Source organism: Pelodiscus sinensis, chromosome 15, assembly GCF_052426305.1.
Source record: "Pelodiscus sinensis isolate ZL-2025 chromosome 15, ASM5242630v1, whole genome shotgun sequence".
Classification (NCBI taxonomy): domain Eukaryota; kingdom Metazoa; phylum Chordata; order Testudines; family Trionychidae; genus Pelodiscus; species Pelodiscus sinensis.
In genome coordinates, this window is record NC_143066.1 from 12,939,971 (window position 1) to 12,959,427 (window position 19,457).

At 42.4% G+C, this 19,457-nt stretch overlaps 1 protein-coding gene across 4 annotated transcripts in view; it reads right to left on the minus strand.

Annotated features, from left to right (window-relative positions):
- USP7 (ubiquitin specific peptidase 7) overlaps nucleotides 1–19,457 on the minus strand; it is a 217,355-nt gene that overhangs the window by 98,659 nt on the left and 99,239 nt on the right. For 2 of the 4 annotated variants that reach the window (XM_075899282.2, XM_006124597.4), the window contains one exon: nucleotides 3,069–3,173. In XM_075899282.2, the coding sequence (XP_075755397.1) occupies nucleotides 3,069–3,173 (105 nt within the window). Of the gene's footprint in view, nucleotides 1–3,068; nucleotides 3,174–8,649; nucleotides 8,736–13,073; nucleotides 13,098–19,457 lie in introns of those variants that run through there. The other 2 variants (XM_025185416.3, XM_025185415.3) reach the window with 2 other exon arrangements.

Here is a 19,457-nt window from a genome sequence, read left to right on the forward strand (position 1 = left end):
TACCTTTAGCTTTCACACAAAGTCAAAGGCATTCTAACGAAGAGGAAGCAGTTTGAGTATCTGACTTCCTTGTTAGTTGCGCTCACAGTTAGTCTCTTTTAAATCTGATTCCCTTTTGCTTGATTTATTCTGACATGTACATATGAAAGTTATAATTTTATATAAACTCATTGATTCCCTTTTGAGCTATTTGACTAAAGACAAAGAATATTTAATTTTTTCTCCTCTCTCTGCAGCTTGTGCTACTGCCTTCTGTAAGACAATACTAAATAACCCTTAAACACTACCAGTGGTAACGATAATTTAACATACTATCATCAGCTGGTTAGGGTTTCAGGCAAAATGCTCTTTTTTACCACCCACACAACACAACTCTTTAGTGTGGCCAGTATTCTAACCATTAAAGGTTTTATATGTCAAAACAAAATCTTGAATTACACTCAAATGAATCAGAAATCAAGGGAGATTACGGATATAATATACACCCAACAGGACAGCTCACTAAATAAGTAGCCCATTAACATTTTTCACTAGCTGACGTTCCCAATTACTTCCCACACAGCATTTGACGTTCTAAAAGTATGGACCGTTAGGGTGACGTCCACTTCCAAGAAGGGTCACCAGTGTACTGACACATAAATATAAAACTTGTCTATAGGGATGTTAAACAGTTTACCGGTAAGCATGAGGCTTACTGTTATGCTTACCAGTTAACCTACCATTGGTAGGGAAGTCCGCCAGTGGCCAGCTGCATTAGGCAGGAGCAGCCCTAGCCATAGAGGTGCCAGTGGACTGGGCAGTGAAACCTCATGGCCATGGGGGACCCTATGGTTGTGGTCGCAGTAGGACCAGGCTACAGAAGCAGAGCCAAAATGGTTAACTGGCTCAATGCTCTTCTTTAATCAACTAACCATTTTAACATCCCTACTTATCTACAATTGTTATTTGCCTACTTAGCAAAACACAAGAAGATCATGATGTACACTCTACTGGAAATGCCCACTGGGACAGTTGCAGGGATGAAGCAAAGTAATTCAATGTACTGTATTTGTCACAATAAGTGATGTGTGATGAATTTTAATGATCATGCATAATATCACTCTTTGGTAAGATTTAAAACAGATATATTATCATTGACCTCTATGCTTTATGAAAATTGGCTTTTGAATATGAATATGCATAACAGGTCGTGCAACCTATCATGGCCACCCCTGCCAGTGTGCGATGCCAGGCAGAAGCTGGTCTGCGAGGGGAGCTAGTTTAAAAACTAGCTCCTCACGTGGACCAGCTGGCTATAACCCTGTGCTATTGCCTATGATAGAGGCAGCAGCCCTTATCGGGGGGTGGGGGGGAGGGGGAATCTGAGTCCTGGACCCAATGCGAGCTGGAACTGAGCTGAGCTGTCTGTCTGCCTGGCTCCTAATACTCTTTAAATGCAGAGCTACAGCAAAGGTAGGTCCTGGACCCATCGCAAGCCAGGACTGAGCCGGGCTGCTGGCCAGCCTGCTAAAAAATTTACTGACTGAGGAGGTGTGGAGGGGGGAGAGAATGCGTGTAGTCTATAGCATTAACCTATAAGCTTTTGCTTATCGGTTAATCAACTGCACTATTACATCCAGTGAAAAGCAACAAGAATGATTAAAGGTCTAAAGCAGTGGTCCCCAACCTTTACAGACAGGGCCACTCATGCGCCGGGCATCCAAGGGGTGGGGCCACTCACCCGCTGGGAGCCCAGGGAGTGGGGCCACGCATCCTGGAGCACGCCAGGGGTGGGGATGCACTTGCACCCGGCACCGGCATGTGCCCCGGGGCCGGGGCCACCCGAGTGCCTTGTGCCGTGGGCCCGGGGCTGGCGCCGCCGCCCAAGCCGCGCGCCGGGGCCGGCCCAGGTTGTCAGCGGGCGCACACAAATGCCCCAGCAGGCGCCAGGGCGCCCACAGGCACCGCGTTGGGGACCACTGGTCTAGAGAACATGACCTATGAAGGAAGACTGAAAGAACTGGGCTTGTTTAGTTTGGAAAAGAGAAGATTGAGAGGGGACATGATAGTGGCTTTCAGGTATCTAAAATGGTCTCACAAGGAGGAGGGAGAAAAATTGTTCTCCTTGGCCTGAGGATAGGACAAGAAGCAATGGGATTAAACTTGTGGGCAGCAAGGGAGATTTAGGTTAGACATCAGGAAAAACTTCCTGTCAGGGTGGTTAAACACTGGAATAAATTGTCTAGGGAGGTTGTGGAATCTCCATCTGTGGAGATTTTTAAAGAGTAGGTTAGATAAATGTTTATCAGGGATGGTCTAGACAGTACTGAGACCTGCCAGGAGGGCAAGGGACTGGACTCGATAACCTCTTGAGGTCCCTTCCAGTCCTAGTATTCTATGATTCTACGATCCCTAGTGTAAATAACTTACCTGGGAATGGAGGGGGAGGGGGCAATCACTCTGCCCTCTCTCTGATCAAGAGGGTGGATGGACATTTTTATGAGCTTTCTCTGTAAAACTTTTACACAGGGCAAGACAGATTTATTTGGGATTTTGGCTCCTTTTGGGGGATTGGATTCCTGGATGCTGTCAATGGCATTATAGGTGGCTGAGCTGGTTCAGCGTCTGTGTTGCTCTGGAGGCGGGCGGTAACCCCAACTCTGTGCATTGCCGAAGGGAGACCAGAGCTTTTGGCCAGAAGTACAAGGTAGTGAGGTAGCCCCAGAGGACAAAAAGGCAGGCTCAGTGGCTTCATCAGCACATCACGTGACAACCCCAAACAGACTTCTGTGATCCAACCGGTTACAAGACATCTACAACAAGCCTATTTTTTTAGCTTGTATCTTTTGGGATCCCCAGTCTTGAAAAATGATTACTCTAAAAAGAAATTCCATATAGAAATTGGTGAAGAAATAACACTTCAACCGAAATAACACCATTATTTGAATTTTTTTTAAAAGTCAGTGTTACTAGAGCAGCACTCAAATGCCTTAATGATGCTGCTGTGTCCATTTTACTGGACTCTATACAAATATAAAATAAAAGACAAGGTCTGTTTCCAATAACACTTTCACGTCATATTTACATACCATCTTCCATGTCTTCTTCTGTGTTGTTATGTCCATCGGCCATAGCTACATTCCCATTGATGACAGGATTTTGAGTAATTCTTGGTGGATCATCTGTATCTCCAGCTAAGAAGAAGAAAAATGATCAGTGACTTAATGCTTGTTTACATGGAAAAAGTTCAAAACAACACAAGCAATACCAGAAAAAGGCACTCTTACTCTGTATTTTTATTCCCAAGTAAGAGTGTCCACACAGTGAATTTTAGCTATAGAGCTGTTAACTATACCATTATAGGACTGCTGGTAAATTTCCTGTGTAAGCAAACTCTTGTTGATTAATTTTAAGTGTGGTACTAATGCATAACACATTTATTTAATTCCTAACAGATATATGTACTTTCCTATATAGCATTACACTTAATAGACCACACTGAGCTTTGTTAAATACAATACATATGTAGTTAGTAATTTCTAAATGACTATTCTTAGACCTGTCAAACTACATACAGTTAGAAGTGAAGTTCTACTGATTCATAAATTAACAGATAAATGAATTTGCTCTAAGACTATCTGAATATGATCACCTTATAAAGGAAAAGCAAGAATTATAGCATGTTTAAGATCTTAAGGAAGAGCAAATCCTATGACATTTAATCAGCAAATATTGAAAACTCTTGCCAACTCTATTACCACCAACTTGTGCTAACGTAGCTGTTCAAACATACAAAAATAATTTATGCACCTACACAAATAGGGTTCCATGGAGTTTAAGAAGTTTAACTTTAAAAACGTATGCCATCTTCAGATGAGTTACACCCAAACACTCCCATAACACACTGTTTTCACTCCTTTTCCTCCACATCTCATCCACTCCCATATGGATCACTTCATAATCAAGACATTAAGCCTCTCTCTCCAGACACAAGCCATCTCTTAAAATCAGATCCAAGGGAGCATACTTTTTTCCCCTGTAGGCAGGCTAAGTCTCACTGGGGCAGATATTCAGGATCAAGGCTGCAGAACAATTCTAAAAGATAATGTCACACACATTCTGAAGTTCAGGATTATACATTTAGCTCATCTGAGTACTAGTCCAATTAATATAACTATTAACATGCTACAGCATAGGTCTCAGGTAACATTTTCAAACTGTCTGAATCTATCCTAAGCACAGACACTATTTAGTAGAATGAATGGGAGAGAGTACCTATTTACAACTAAAGGTATTATTTTTATTTAACAAGCTAATGTGCACTAGGATATAAGGGTACAAAGGCACATCCTGCAGGGGATAACCCATTGTGGGGAAATCCACATAAATTGTGTGGTACAGTACACAATAAGATACCAGAAACCAACATTATCCAGGAGAATCACAGAGTCATAGAAGGCTAGGGCTGGAAGAGACGTCAGAAGATCAACAAGCCCAACCCTGTGAAAGTAGGACATCCTTTTGTCAAGCCTTGTCTTAAAAACCTCAAAGGATGTAGATTCCATCAACTCCATAGGCAATCCATTCCATTACTTCATCTTCCTCCTAGTCAAACAGTTTTTTCCTAATATCCAAACCCCAACACTCTTCTCTTCTGCAGACTAAATAAGTTCAGTTCCTTCAGCCTCTGCTCATAAATCATGTGTCCCAACCCCCTCAATCATTTTCATTACCTTCCACTGGACTTGCTCCAATTTGTGGATACCCTTTCCGTAGTTAGGGGCCCAAAAGTGGACGCAATACTCCAGACGTAGCCTCACCAGTGCCGAACAGAAGGGAATAATCACTTCCCTCAATCTCCTGGCAATGCTCCCAGTAATGCAGCCCAATATTCTGTTGGCCTTTTTGCAACTCTGTTGACTCATATCCAGCTTCTTGTCTACTGTAATTACTAGGTTCTTTTCTGCACAACTGCTGCTTAGCCAGTCTGTCCCCATCCTGTAGCAGTTCATGGGATTCTTCCATCCTAAGTACAGGACTCTTCATTTATTCTTGTTGAACCTCATCAGATTTCTTTTGGCCCAATCCTCCAATTTTTCTTGGTCACTTGTAGCCCTATCCCTACCCCCACAGCATAACTACCTTGCCCTCCCAGCTGCGTGAGAGAAGAAAATCTCTGATTTCAAATCCAAGGAGTCTGAGCTCATTAGCTTTGGAAGGCAAGTAAATTAGGGTGGATCCACTGATACCTGTTCCTAACTGACTATGCCATGGCATTCCAATGAGCTGGATAGGGTGGATTGGCCTAACATGCTATAATTGCATCGGTAGAAACAGCCTGGTTTACTGTACTGAGATTTCAAAAACCAGGCCAAGCATTTATCATCAATAAATTAACAAATATTTGTTTTGCAGGTCTCATACTCGTCCTTATTCAGCCATTTTTCTTTGACATGCCAATTAAAATACTTAGAATGAAGCTCTATGAAATCAACAAGTCATCCTCCCTAATAAATACTTCAGAGTCCTAGCTTTAAAGGATTCAAAGAAATGCAAATGATTCAATATACAAGTGACAAGACTTAAAAAAAAATTCTAGGACTTTCTCTCTTGTTCAGATAGCTATTAGTTCTTTTAGGCAGGTTTTCACTACCAGAAAAGTCAACCTTAGATACGCAGCTGCGGCTACAAGAATAGCATAGCTGGAGTCAACATACCTTAAGTCAAATTTCTGTGGTGTCCCCTCTGCTGGAAGTCAATAAGAGAAACTCTCCAGTTGACTTCCTTTACTCCTCACAACCCAGTGGAGTACCAGAGTTAAGGGGGTACCATCAGTGGTTGATTTAGTGAGTCCTTACTAGATTTGCTAAATCAAACCCTAGGAGATAGATCTCTGGAGCATCGATCTCCGGGTAAGTGAAGACAAACACTAACGTTTGCTAGAAATGAAGCAGGAAATGAAGTCACCACATTGTTACTTAAATAATAATCACCATGGATTTTAAAATATTCAACCCAGTTAACACAGTAGAGTATACACTTGGCAAGCCAGTCAAATATTGCCAAATATTCTAGGAAGAATGTCCTGAACGTAGGCAGCAGACCACCTTTTTATAATGCTATCTGTAAACAAGTCTAATTAAAGGTCTGGATTATTCACTTCACTATATTCTAACGCTATCTCTGTTGGTGAAAAAAGATAGCTATTTAAAAGCTGAACACCGTGATTGCCCAGAAACTTCTAGAGCAAACACTGTAGATGAATGTCTCTCTTTGTATACCAGACCATAAATATTTCTGCAGTTTACAAAACATGTTAAACAAATTGAAGCACAAAATCCCTGCCCCAGAGAGTTTACTATCCAAGCTTACTGAAGACGTAAAAGCCTTAGGTTGGGCCTGTACATAGTTAAGCTGATGTCTCAGCAGGGTAGCCACGTTAGTCTGTAACTTAAAAAAGCTTAAAGAACAACGAGTGGTCCTGTAGCACCTTAGAGACTAACAATTATTATCATGAGTATTCCTGGGCACAAACCACTTCTTCAAATGATTCATCACTGAATGCTCATGATACCATATACATTTTGTGTTAGTCTCCAAGGTGCTACAGAACCACTGGTTTTTTTTAGGCTGATGTAACACAACTTAAATTGATCTAATTATGTCAGGGTACAAGCATATCCTCATCTTGCCCATGTTAGCACCCTGCCACACCAACATAATAACTCCAACTCCATAAGAGGCATAGAACTCATATCAGTAGAGACAGGACCATACAATATCTTTGTTTGCTTGTTGACTATCTTGTTAATTTCAAGAACATTGACAAGAAAGCTGGGCATCTACAGCCCAGCTGCCCTTAAGGTCTCCACTCCCAGACAGACTGCTGCTGCCTGGAGGCTCTCTGTTCTGGGAACAGAGAAGCCCAAGTGGCTGCCCTCTGCTTCTAGCCAGGGCAGGGAGCTGAGAACCTAGGCTCATAACAGGGAGCTGCATGGAGCTGTGAGCTTTGGCTCTCAGGTCCCCACACTTCATCTATTCAGTTGGTGGAAGTGCTCCTGGTGTCATCACTGACAGAAGGAGGGTAATGTGGACAGCAGCCATCACAGTAATTACCTAACATGGGTTGACTTAGGGCTGTAGTGTAGGCATGCCATTACCTTTTTCTATACTGTTACTACTGTAATAATAAAGAAATTGACCAAAATGGACCATGAACTTGGTAGGGCCCTATCTATAATCTATACTGTTGGGGGAGAGGGGGGAATCAACATTTTTAACTGAAATAATTCAGTATCACACAAGTTGTACTTGTCCAACAAGCAATCAAGCCATTGTATTTGTCAAAACTAAACGTGATCTACGCAGACTGAACATTAATTTATGTTTTCAAAAATCAATAGTGTGGGACAGACATCTAACTTGCAACATTTATGTAAGAACTAACAAAACACTGAAGATCAATATTAAATCTGTTCTTTTGTGTTTGTTTACAAGTTTCACCTTTATGCAGTTATACAACCTAGGACTTTGAAAGCTTACCTGAAAAGGATATAAAAAGTAAAGGAAAAAATGCAAGTTTCTGTATCTTTTTTGATTTTTAATGGTGGGTATATAAAGTAGCTAAACACACAGATTCCATGCCAAAACAATGAATACATTCAGGACATGAACTATTTAGTGACTATGGATGTCAGGTCTTAAATAAGCTTATTAAATATGGTATAAGCAGCCCTTATAACATGCTTTTCTTTACACTGAAGCTAATCTCCTACAGTTCACAAACATGTCTTTTACTTTTAAAGGCTCTTCAGCACCGAGGACAGAGCAAATTTTTCAAATTTTTATATTTTTCAAAATAAGTAGAATACATAATTACTAGGGATCTAGATCCTGGTACACACCAACTTCTTCCCTTGAAAGGCTGAACACTTCTATTTAAAAATAATTTCTCATATTAAAAAAAACCTATGGCAATATCTGAGGTCTTTAATTTTATATGAGGACCTTTTCTGAGATGCTGAGTGTTGCACTTTGCTTTATGTATAGTATGTACTTCTGCCTACAGAGGCAAGAATTAGAGATGATCACTGGACACAAATAATTTCCCCTATGAATTATTAACCTAAATCCCCTGTTCAGTCATGTTCCCTAATTAAGTAGGAAGCGCTACAAAAACAAGTAAGACCACCTTAAATAAATTAGGATGTAGTTGAGTTTTTAAATTCATGTAAGTCAGGAAGCAGAACAAATGGAAAACTAGATGGCATTAAATGGGCATTTGGAATATATGACTTAAGATTAGGCACCAGACCTTGAATTCCACAATAGCAGTGCAAATAGGCCAAGAAGCATCCCCATAAGATAATTATGTTTCCCTTATAGGGGATATTTAGCTAGTATATAGCTAGTACAGTCAACTTAATACCAGTCCACTTCTTCCCCTTCCAATCCTCAAAGCATAACTCTGGACTGAGACAACTTATGGGATGGGGCTGGAAGATAGCCTGCACTGATATTACTGTGCTTGCTTTGTGGGCACAGAGGATTTCAACCTGCAGATCTCTCAGTGCAGTACCTTTCACAAGGAATAAATTCACTAAACTTTTAGAAAATAATTTAAGAAGAGAGGACAAGAATTTAGAACTTCTGTCATGCAGGCAGTATTACCTAGTGCACAAGGCACTTGCATGGGACTCCAGAGACCAAGGTTCTATTCCTGGCTCTGCCAGAAGCCTACTAGGCAACCTTGGTCAAGTCACTTGAACTTCAGTTTCATCACCTGTAAAACAGAGGTAATCATGCCATACTTTATAAACCACTAAGATCTAGACATGTTATACGACAGCACTATTTCATCATTGTTATTTATGAAGCCAATGTAATAATCAAATCAGAATCATCCAAATGATGGATGATCTAGCCTCCTTGAAAGGTATACTGGATTACCATAAGCTTATTTTGGGTTCCATTAAAATGGCATGTACACAACTGTAACATATGGAACCATTATCTTATACGTTGTGGATTGCACTATATAAATTGTATGTATGCATTGCCTATGTTAATGTATTTTTGTCAATTTCTTATTAAAGAGACGTGTAAAAACAAATTTGGCTCATAATTCAGTCTGTATCAAAAAAAAGCTTTTGTAACCTAATAAAAACAGAAAAAGTCCCATATTCATTTATTTTTTTAAATTCCAGCTTACACTGTTTTCAAACATTCCATAACAGTGTTTGGAACCCATATGTTCCACACACTAAACAAATCAAAAGTTAAAGGCAAGAAGACAACTCAACAGCTAAAACAAAACTGACCAAACTAATTTTTTATTTCGATTGCTAAAAGAAGCAGCAAAAATAGACAAATAGAATGGCAAAAAGTAAATAAAACCCACTACAAATTATTTCCATTTTAATATCTCAAGACAGAGGTTCTCCAACTTTTTCAAAGTGGGACCACATCCAAGTAAGGAGATTGTCCCTTGGATCACCTCCCCTAAATTTGCCACCACAGAACATCCCTATGACCATCACAGTTTATTTGTTCTGTGAGCATCTCTTGTTCTTATACAGTAAGCTAGAGTGAGATTTTTAAATAAACTGTGCTCACTACAAGATATTGCTGCCCATTCTCAGAGGGCTATGATTAAACAGAGAAGGAATAAATAGAAGTGTTTGGCAGCTTCTAAATGATCACATGAAATATAGCTAAAGAAACAAGTAACCATAGCATACATCTGAATATGGGCTCTATAAAGATATATTTTGAAATAGACCATCTCAAAACATTAAACTAGTACACAGAATTTTCTGGACTTTCTTAGGATACTATGTTACAAGAAAGTATTATGGTAGTACAGGAGGCCCCCAAGATGTGACCGCCCGAGTTCCGACCCCCTGCACTTACAACCATTTTTGTTAAGTGCAGAAAGGGCCGGAAAACCCCCAACTTATGTCCTCGGCCTGCATTTACAACGGCGCACAGCGCCTAAAATAAATGCGGGTTCGAGTTACAACACCCCTGACTTGTGATGCTTCCTCCAGAACCAATCGCGTCGCAAGTCGTAGGCCTCCTGTATTCTTCACTGCTAAGCCTGCAGAATTGTGGCTTGGAGATCATGGACTCAAAGTGTGGCTGCCTGTCAATCATGATCTCCAAGCCACAATGGGGCTGAGGGAAGAGGGAGCTGTCTTCACGCACTGCTCCTGCCTACAAGCAATGCTCCTGCAGCTCCCATTAGCCAGAAACAGAGAACCGTGTTCAAAGGGAGTTGCAGGGGCAGTGCCTGCAGAGAGAGGGGAAGTGTGTAGAGCAGGGGTGGGCAATAATTTTTTATAAGGGGCACTCCAAAATTCTGGGAAGTGGCAAAGGGCCACACTCTTCTATGATATTAATGGAGGAGGTGCGGGGTCTTGAATGGAGATTGGGTGCAGAAGGGAGCTTGGAATAAGGGATTTGGTTGCAGGAGGGCATGCAACATTTATGAGGGAGTTTGGGTGAAAGAGACAATTGTAATCTGGGGCAGAGGATTGAGGTGTGACCTAGGGCAGGGGACTCAGGAGCAGGGAACTCACGTTGTGATCTAGGGCAGAGGAGTACAGTGCAGAGGTTTGGGTTGTGAGCTGGGGCAGGAAGGGATTGTGATCTGGGGCAGAGGATTGTGGTGCAGGGTCTGTGAGAGGGGAAGAGGGTTTGAGTTATGTGGGGGGGGGGGAAGCATGAGGGCTGGGTGCCATAGGTAGGCTCTGGCCAAGAGACATAACTCCCAGCCAGCAGCCCAGCACGTTTGTCAGGCAGGGACTTGCCCTGTCCCCATGTGCTCTGTAAGTAAGAGCCTGGGGGGAGAAGGAGGAAAGTGGTGCTTTTCCTGCAGAAACCAGCCAATGGGATTGTGCAGAGGGTGGGAGCAGCTCATAAAGCACCACTCCCTCCAACAGCCCAGGAGCCACTTTTCTAAGCAGTGTACAGGGGTGAGGCAAGCAGGGGAGTCTGTCTGAGGCTCCCTGCTGCATCTGCAGGCTGGAGCCCGCAGTGGGTGTTTTGTCCAGGCTTGGTGTAGAGCCACGTGGTCCCACAGGGGCATGTTGGCCCCTTCCGAGAGCTCCCTCAAGTAAATGCCACCCCCTCCTGCACTCTGTATCCCTTTCTGGAGCTAGCACTCACTCCCCCTCCTGCACTGCAGGTCCCTACCCCTAGCCCTCAGCCCTCTCTCAGAGCCAAGAGCATGCACCCCCTTTTACATTCCAATACTCTGTCCCAGCCCAGATCCCCCATCTGCACCCAAACCTCCTCCCAGAGACTACACTCCTCACTCCCCTCTGAAACCTAACCCCCTACCCCAAGCTTAGCCCAGAGCCCTCTCCCACACTGCAAGCCCCATGCTTCCAGCTAAGAGTCCACCCCACCTGCAGAACCCCAACCCTCTGCCCCAGTCCAATGAAAATGAGCAAGGCTGGCGCCTCAGGGATATGGCTCTCACATTGAAGTTTTTTTGCCAAAATGACTCCCACTTCAAAAATAGTGAAGAGCTTTCCAAATAGCGATCCAGAAAGTAAGACTGAGATTTGGTCCACACTACAGATTTAGGATGGTACAATGATCTCTCACGCTCCTGAGCAATGCAGTTGTACCAACTTAACCCCTAACGTAGAACGCCATGTTGACGTGAGGGCTTCTGTTGCTAACACAGCTACTGCCTGTTGGGGAGATGGAGTACATACAAAACTCTCCTGTCAATGTAGATAGCATTTTCACTAAATACTGCTGCTGTCCATTGCAGCTTTGTATGTCTATGTCTACCCTACCACAAAGTCAACTTAAGATACGGAACTACAGCTAGAAGAATAACTTAGATGATTTTTAGCCTACCTTACACTGAGTTACTGTGGGGTCTACGCTGCAGAGGGTTGATGAGAGAAATTCTCCTGTTGACTTACCTTACTCTTCTCATTGGGAGTAGAGGTCAGGGGCTGACTGCAGAGCAATTTGTGGCCTATTTGACTGATCTTCATTAGACCCTTAAATTGACTGCTCTCACAGTATTGATCCCTGCTGTAGTGTAGATGTAGCTTATGTGTAGATAAGCCCTTACTCCGTTAAGCAGTAAATATAGATAATCTTATCTGAATTGAGGCCCCTGAGTATATTTAAGAATATACAGTTTAAGAATGACAAAACAGGAGAAAATTCCTACTAGTTTGAGAATACAGGCAGTCCCTGGGTTACGTACAAGATAGGGACTGTAGGTTTGTTCTTAAGTTGAATTTGTATGTAAGTCGGAACTGGTACATATTGTAAGGGAAACTCTAGCCAAACATTTCTCCAGAGCTCAGTTTTATTCTCCCACACCTCACTTCCCTCAGTCCTTTATTCTCAAGCTGAGGTGTCTGCTGAGAAAAGCTGCTCTCTGTCTCCCTTGTCTGCTGGGGAGGGGGGTGCTAGCTTTGCGTCTCCCTGGTCTGCTGGGGGGAAGCAGCTAGTGCGGGGTTGCCTCACCTCGTTTGTAAGTAGGGATCCGATGTAAGTCGGATCCATGTAACCCGGGGACTGCCTGTAGTGGTAATGAGTTCCACCATTCAGGAACGCGGTAATTTGCAGGTTTTATTTGTTACATACGCCACATATAAGATCAGTAGGCATAAGAATCAGAGAAGACACTGATCACAGTGCCCTGGTTAATTTATGGATTTAGGAGCTACAAATCTGAGTCTGAACAAGTTTCTTTACAGAGAGGACATACCCTCAAAAGTAAAGAGAATGCAAGCAGATGTCCAAAAACTGAGGTTATTAAACTGGACCAGAACTACAGAGCCTTATGAAATCAAGAATTTCAGAAAAAATTGCTTCTCAAGATAGCGGTTAACAATGAAAGACTTTATGATGTTGCTGTGAGGAATACATGTGAATATGGAAGCACTTGGTTTCAGCAGACATCCCATGTCCACAGAGAAGAATGTGGAAAATGGTTGCCTTCTGTATAACTGAAGATAGGGGAAGAAGAAAAGCCAGGTATGTACCAAAACGCATGCATCTACCACATTTTTGCCTTTGGGTGCAGGAAGAGTTCAAGACAAAGTAAGACTTGCTACCTCAGATGCTGAACAGAATAGTTTATCTAGAGAAGCATTTGAAATTTTCTAGTGTCCACTGTTCCATAAAGCTCAAAAACAGTGGTTTTATTTTTAATTCTTTTAATAGGAAAGTGAAGACTGAAGGGAAACAGCGAGATTAGCTCACGTTTACTGTTCTAGACAGACAGTTGAAACCTGAAGATTCCATAGCAGTTAGGCAGGATGCTAGGAGTTACATGTTTTGTTTTGTTTTTTAAACCTAGGATAATGGTTCTTATAGTGGAAAAAATATTTCAGTACACATCTATAAAATAAAGTAAGTTAAGTAACCCAGTAATCACTTAAGCCAGTAAAGACCAGAAGCAGTATGGCAGGACAAACACAGAAAGGCTGAGGAAATATTACTAGAGACTGAAATAAGTCTGCTACAAATCTATGTGGGCACTAATGATACGGCAAGGTGTGACCCTGAGCAGATCAAGAGTGACTACAGAGCCCTGGGACTATAGGTGAAGGAGTCTGAAGAGCAGTTGGTGTTCTCTTCAGTCCTTCTGGTCTAAGGTAGAGGCCAAGGCAGAGACAGGTGCATCCTGGAGTTTAAAACCGCAGGTGGCACAGGGCTCAGGGGTAGGGGTCAGCCCCCAAACTCAGGGAAGGGATCAGCCCCTGGACTGGGGGGAGGGATAGACCCCACCATAGGCAGTGCAGAGTTCAGGAGGGAGAACTCAGCCCCAGAATCAGATGTGGGGGGAGGGTCAGTCCTAGCCCCAGGAGGCAAAGAGAGGATGGCTTGTGTGAGCCCTGCTGGGGGAAGGGGAAGAGGAGAGGAACAGTTTGGGCAAGCCCCCTTTTCCCCTCAGGCTGTTTTATTTTAAAAAAATATGGTCACCTGGGAGGAGAGAGGGATGGGTGTCAGTGTCCTTGCTTTTCTTGTTTATTTCTCCGCTGGAGCTGGAACCACAGCTTCAGCTTTTTTCCCCCCTTTCTGGCTGCTTTGTTTTTCCATGCGCCCTCTGGTGGCGGTTAGCATTACTGCACCTTAGCAGAGAGGCTCTGGAGCAGTTCATGTTGGTTTGCTAACATCTGCGATTAACACGAGTTAATTTTTTTAACATGTTAATTCTGCTCTGCATTAATCACAGGCATTAATGCCCACTAATTGACCGCCCTAGATAATGGTCAGCATGGATTTGTAAAGAACAAATCATGTCAAACCAATCTGATAGCTTTCACTGATAAAATAACAAGCCTTTTGGATAAGGGGGAAGTAGTAGATGTGGTAAAGCATTTGATACAGTCTTGCATGATCTTATCAATGAACTAGAGAAATACAACCTAGATGGGTCTACTATAAGGTGGGTGCATGACTGGTTGGATAACCATTCACAGAGAGTAGTTTTTAATGGTTCACAGTCATGCTGGAAGGACATAAGTGAGATTCAGCAGGGGTCTGTTCTGGGACTGGTTCTGTTCAATATCCTCATCAACAATTTAGATAGATAATGGCACACAGAGAGTACTCTTATTAAGTTTGCAGATGATACCAAGCTGGTAGGGTTGCAAGTGATTTGGAGGATAGAGTCATAATTCAAAATGATCTGGACAAACTGGAGAAATGGTCTGAGGTAAATAAGATGAAGTTTAATAAGGACAAATGTAAAGTGGAGACTTAGGAAAGAACAATCAGTTTCACACATATAGACTGGGAAATGACTGTCTAGACAGCAAAACAGCAGACAGGAATCTAGGAGTGGACTACAAACTAAATATGAGTCACAGTGACAATTGTTGCAAAAAAGCAAGTATGATTCTGGGCTGCATGCACAGGAGTGCTGTGAATGAGACATGAGAAGTAATTATTTCATTCTTCTCTGCTCTGACTGGAGTATTGTGTCCAGTTCTGAGCACCACATTTCAGGAAAGATGTGGAGAAATTGGGATTGTGTCCAGAGAAGAGCAACAAAATGATTAAAGGTCTAGAAAACATGACTTACTAAGTAAAACTGAAAGAATTGAGTACGTTTAGTTCGGAAAAGAGAAAACAGAGGGGACATGCTAGCATCCTTTAAGTACCAAAACTGGAAGTAACAGACTTGAGTCAATTCCTGCGTCCATAAAGTGAGTGAAAGCTGCAGAGAACCACCCCATATTGCCTCAGAAGTTAATAAATAATTCACACAATTCCTGAAGGGAGAAAAAATTCCCTCAATGAACTTACAACAATGAACTTACAACAATGGACTACATAACTAAGTACAACTACTAATCTACAATACATTTTAGAGAGTTTGCCTGTTTGATCAAGAACTCCTCCTAAACGGTCAGAACTAGGATCACCAATATTCAAAATGCTTCCTCAGATTTAATGCATTTGCAGGTACTGTGGGACTTGCCAACTGTCATTGTGGAGCCTTTGGCCATTATCTTTGAAAACTCATGGAGATCGGGAGAGATCCTGGAAGATTGGAAAAAGGCAAATGTAGTGCCCATCTTTAACAAAGGGAAGAAGGATAATCCAGGGAACTACAACCAATCAGCCTTACGTCAGTCTCTGGAAAAATCAGAGGGGATCCTCAAGGAATCCTTTTTGAAGCACCTGGAAGAGGGGAAAGTGATCAGGAATAGTCAACATGGATTCACTAAGGGCAAGTCATGCCTGACCAATCTGATTAGCTTCTATGATGAGGTAACTGGCTCTGTAGATATGGGAAAGTCAGTGGATGTGATATACCTCGACTTTAGCAAAGCTTTTGATATGGTCTCCCACAATGTTCTTGCCAGCAAGTTAAGGGAATATGGATTGGATACATGGAATGTAAGCAGGATAGAAAGCTGGCTAGACCTTCTGGCCCAACGGGTAGTGACCAACAGCTCAATGTCAGGCTGGCAGTCGGTTTCTAGTGGAGTGCCCCAAGGATCGGTTCTAGGGCCGGTTTTGTTCAACATCTTTATTAATGACCTGGATGAGGGAATGGATTGCACCCTCAGCAAGTTTGCAGATGACACTAAGCTAGGGGAAGAGGAAGATACGTTGGAGGGCAGGATTAGGGTCCAGAGTGATGTGGACGGATTAGAGAATTGGGCCAAAAGAAATCTGATGAGGTTCAACAAGGACAAGTGTAGAGTCCTGCACTTCGACTCTGGTGAGGCCACATTTAGAATACTGTGTCCAGTTCATAGTGGACGTATTGGAGAGGGTCCAGCGAAGAGCAACCACAATGATTAGGGGGCTGGAGCGCATGACCTTGAGGAGATACTGAAGGATCTGGGTTTGTTTAGTCTGCAGAAGTGAAGAGTGAGGGGAGATTTGATAGCAGCCTTCAAATTCCTGAAGGGAGGTTCCAAGGAGGATGGAGAAAGGCTGTTCTCAGTAGTGACGGATGGCAGAACAAGGAGCAATGGTCTCAAGTTACAGTGGGAGAGGTCTAGGTTGAATATTAGGAAAAACTATTTCACTAGGAGGGTGGTGAAGCACTGGAATGGGTTACCTAGGGAGGAGGTGGGTTTTTAAGTCTCAGCTTGACAAAGCCTGGCTGGGTTGATTTAGTTGGGACTGGTCCTGTCTTGGGAAAGGGGCTGGACTTGATGACTTCCTGAAGTGTCTTCCAGCTCTATGATTCTATGATAACTTAAAGCAATGTATGTGTTTTGCTATGCCAAGAAAACAGGATGTGCCTGGAAAGGGATTGCTTTTCATAAAACAAAATAGAAGAGACACAAAATCACCAGGTCACGTACAGTCTTCAAAACTGATATAACTAAGGCTACATCTTCACTTGCCACACAGGAGATCAATCTTCTGGAATTCAATTTAGTGGATCTAGTTAAGTCCAGCTAAATCAAACATAGAGGGTGGCCATGGTCGGTGCTGGTACTTCTGGCAGTTGCTAAGTGTAAGGGAAGCCAACGAGCACATTTATCAAGTTGGCCTCCCTCTGTGAAGATGGCACCAAGCTCTGCTTAAAGTAAGCTTATTCCAAATACACATTTTACATAGCAGGAGTTGCATACCTAAACCTGACTTTCCTGGTCCTAGCAAATGTTAAAAAAGACTAAACCAAAATAAGCCAGAAAAGTAGGAGGCTAGAATAAGGTTGCTTCTCAATAAGTCTTACAGAAAAGAGATCAAATTTCTCCATTTTGAGTAGTGCTCTCTTTTGGTATTGTTTAATCAATGCTTATAGTTTGAAAACTTCGATACAATGTTATTGGAAACCAAATTGACTGTAACCTTTTTTTGGTTAAAACAGCAAATGACAGGAGTATCTAGAGATGAAGAAACAAAATACAAATTGATGGAATTCCCAAATTACAGAGCCAAGAAACGCCAGGTAAAATTGCTAACAGGAACTATATTATAAAGGAGAACAATAAAACGGTGAAACTGGGTGGGGAAGGAAGGAGAAGTGTGCAGTGACCTTTATACCATGACACTAAACTAGGGGTCACTAGAGGCACCACCCTCCCCCACTCCTGTTCAAGTATGGCTAGCAGAAAAACTTCATGCACTGACACACTTGGTGAGCATACACACCTATTGTGGAAAGGATATGAGAGTGCACTTGAAGAATTATTTGGATAGATTACAGCCATGACTTATAAAAACTATATAGTTTGCACTCACAATAAAAAGTGCTTTTTTTCTTTTATTGACAATGTAGAGACTACACTGCCTTTTGCTATTGTTTCGTTTACATTTATTTTGTTCCTCTATGACTTCACAGCTCTGATTCCATGACAAGCAGCAGAATTTGAAGGTGGATAACCTCTAAAACAGGAAAGCTACAAGGGATGATGACTAGCGATCTAGGTGAGCATGCTCTCAGATGAAGGAAAAGAGATGCCATTAGTGTAGTAAAGAGGAATCATCTTCTGGGTAAGTCTTCCATCAGATAAACATAATGATCCATGATGAACATTAGGGAAACACAAAATTCCATGAGTAAATTATTTTTCAAAGAGAACTTTCATAATGAAGCAAACCAGGGGGAACCATTTACAAAGGAAAAATGCAGTTTGCAGTATTATCAAAAAATCCTTTATATGTAGATTTAATACAGTCAGAGATATGTAGGTTGGAAGGGACCTCAAGAGGTCATCTAGTCCATCCTCTCTTCACTGAGGCAGGTTTAAGTATACCTATGCCTTCCCTGAATCATATTTTTCTAATCTGTTATAAAGACACTCTACAGTAGCAGGGATTCCACAACCTTCATACGTGTCCACTGCTTAGGCTGAAAAGCATTTCTTAATGTTCAACATAAATATCCACTGCATCAAACTGAGCAGATTTCTTCTTGTCCTATCTTCAGAGGACATAGAGAACAATAGACAACTTTTAATATATCTGAAGTCTTATACGTCCCACCTCAGCCTTCTCTTCCCTGAAATAAAAACATCAATCGTATCAACCTTTTTTCATTAGTCATGTTTTCCAAACCTCTTATTTTGTTGATTGCTTTCTTCTGCAATCTCTCCAATTTGTCCACATCTTTCATAAAGTGAGATACTCAAAACTGGACACTACCTCACCAATGTTATTGAGTAGAGCAGAAAAATAGTTGGATGATTGGGCCAAAAGAAATCTGATGAGGTTCAACACAGGGATGTGATAGTATCCATATTTAAATGGTTAACCAATGAGCCTGGGCTCATCAGTTAACCTTAACAGTAACACCAAGCCTCCTTGCCCCCTGCCTGATATAGACGCAGGAGCAGGTATACTTGAGGAGCTGGCTTTTGACCAGGCTCCCCACCAGCACCAGCTCCCAGGGGGCTGCCTTGTCCCCGCCCCACACTGTTGCTCTAATACAGAAGCAGCCAAGGGGGAAGAGTGGTGCCAAGCGGAAGTTAGAGCTCATTGGGAGCTGCGTGCCCCCTCCTCACCACATGTTTACCTACCACACACACGCACGCACGCATTTTAACATCCCTAGTTCAACAAGGACAAGTGCAGAGTCCTGCACTTGGGACGGAAGAATCCCAAGCACTGCTACAGGCTCGAGACGGATTAAGCAGCATTTCTGTAGAAAAGAACCTGAGATCACAGTGGATGAGAACCTGGATATGAGTGAACAGTGTGTTCTCGTAGCCAAGAAGGCTAACAGCAGACTGAGATGTATTAGAAAGAGTATATCTAGGGAAATGATTATTCCCATTTATTTGGCACTGTTAAGGCCATATCTGGAGTACTGTGGCAAATTCTGAGTGCTCTTCCATTACAGAAAGGATGTGGACACTCTGGAGAGACTCCAGCAGAAGGCAACAAAAATCATTAGGAGACTGGAGCACATAATTTACAGGGAGAGGCTGAGGAATTTGGGTTTATGTAGTCTGCAGAAAAGTGAGTTGATAGCAGCCTTCAAGCACTTGAAGGCAGGTGGTTCCAAACAGTAAGAAGAG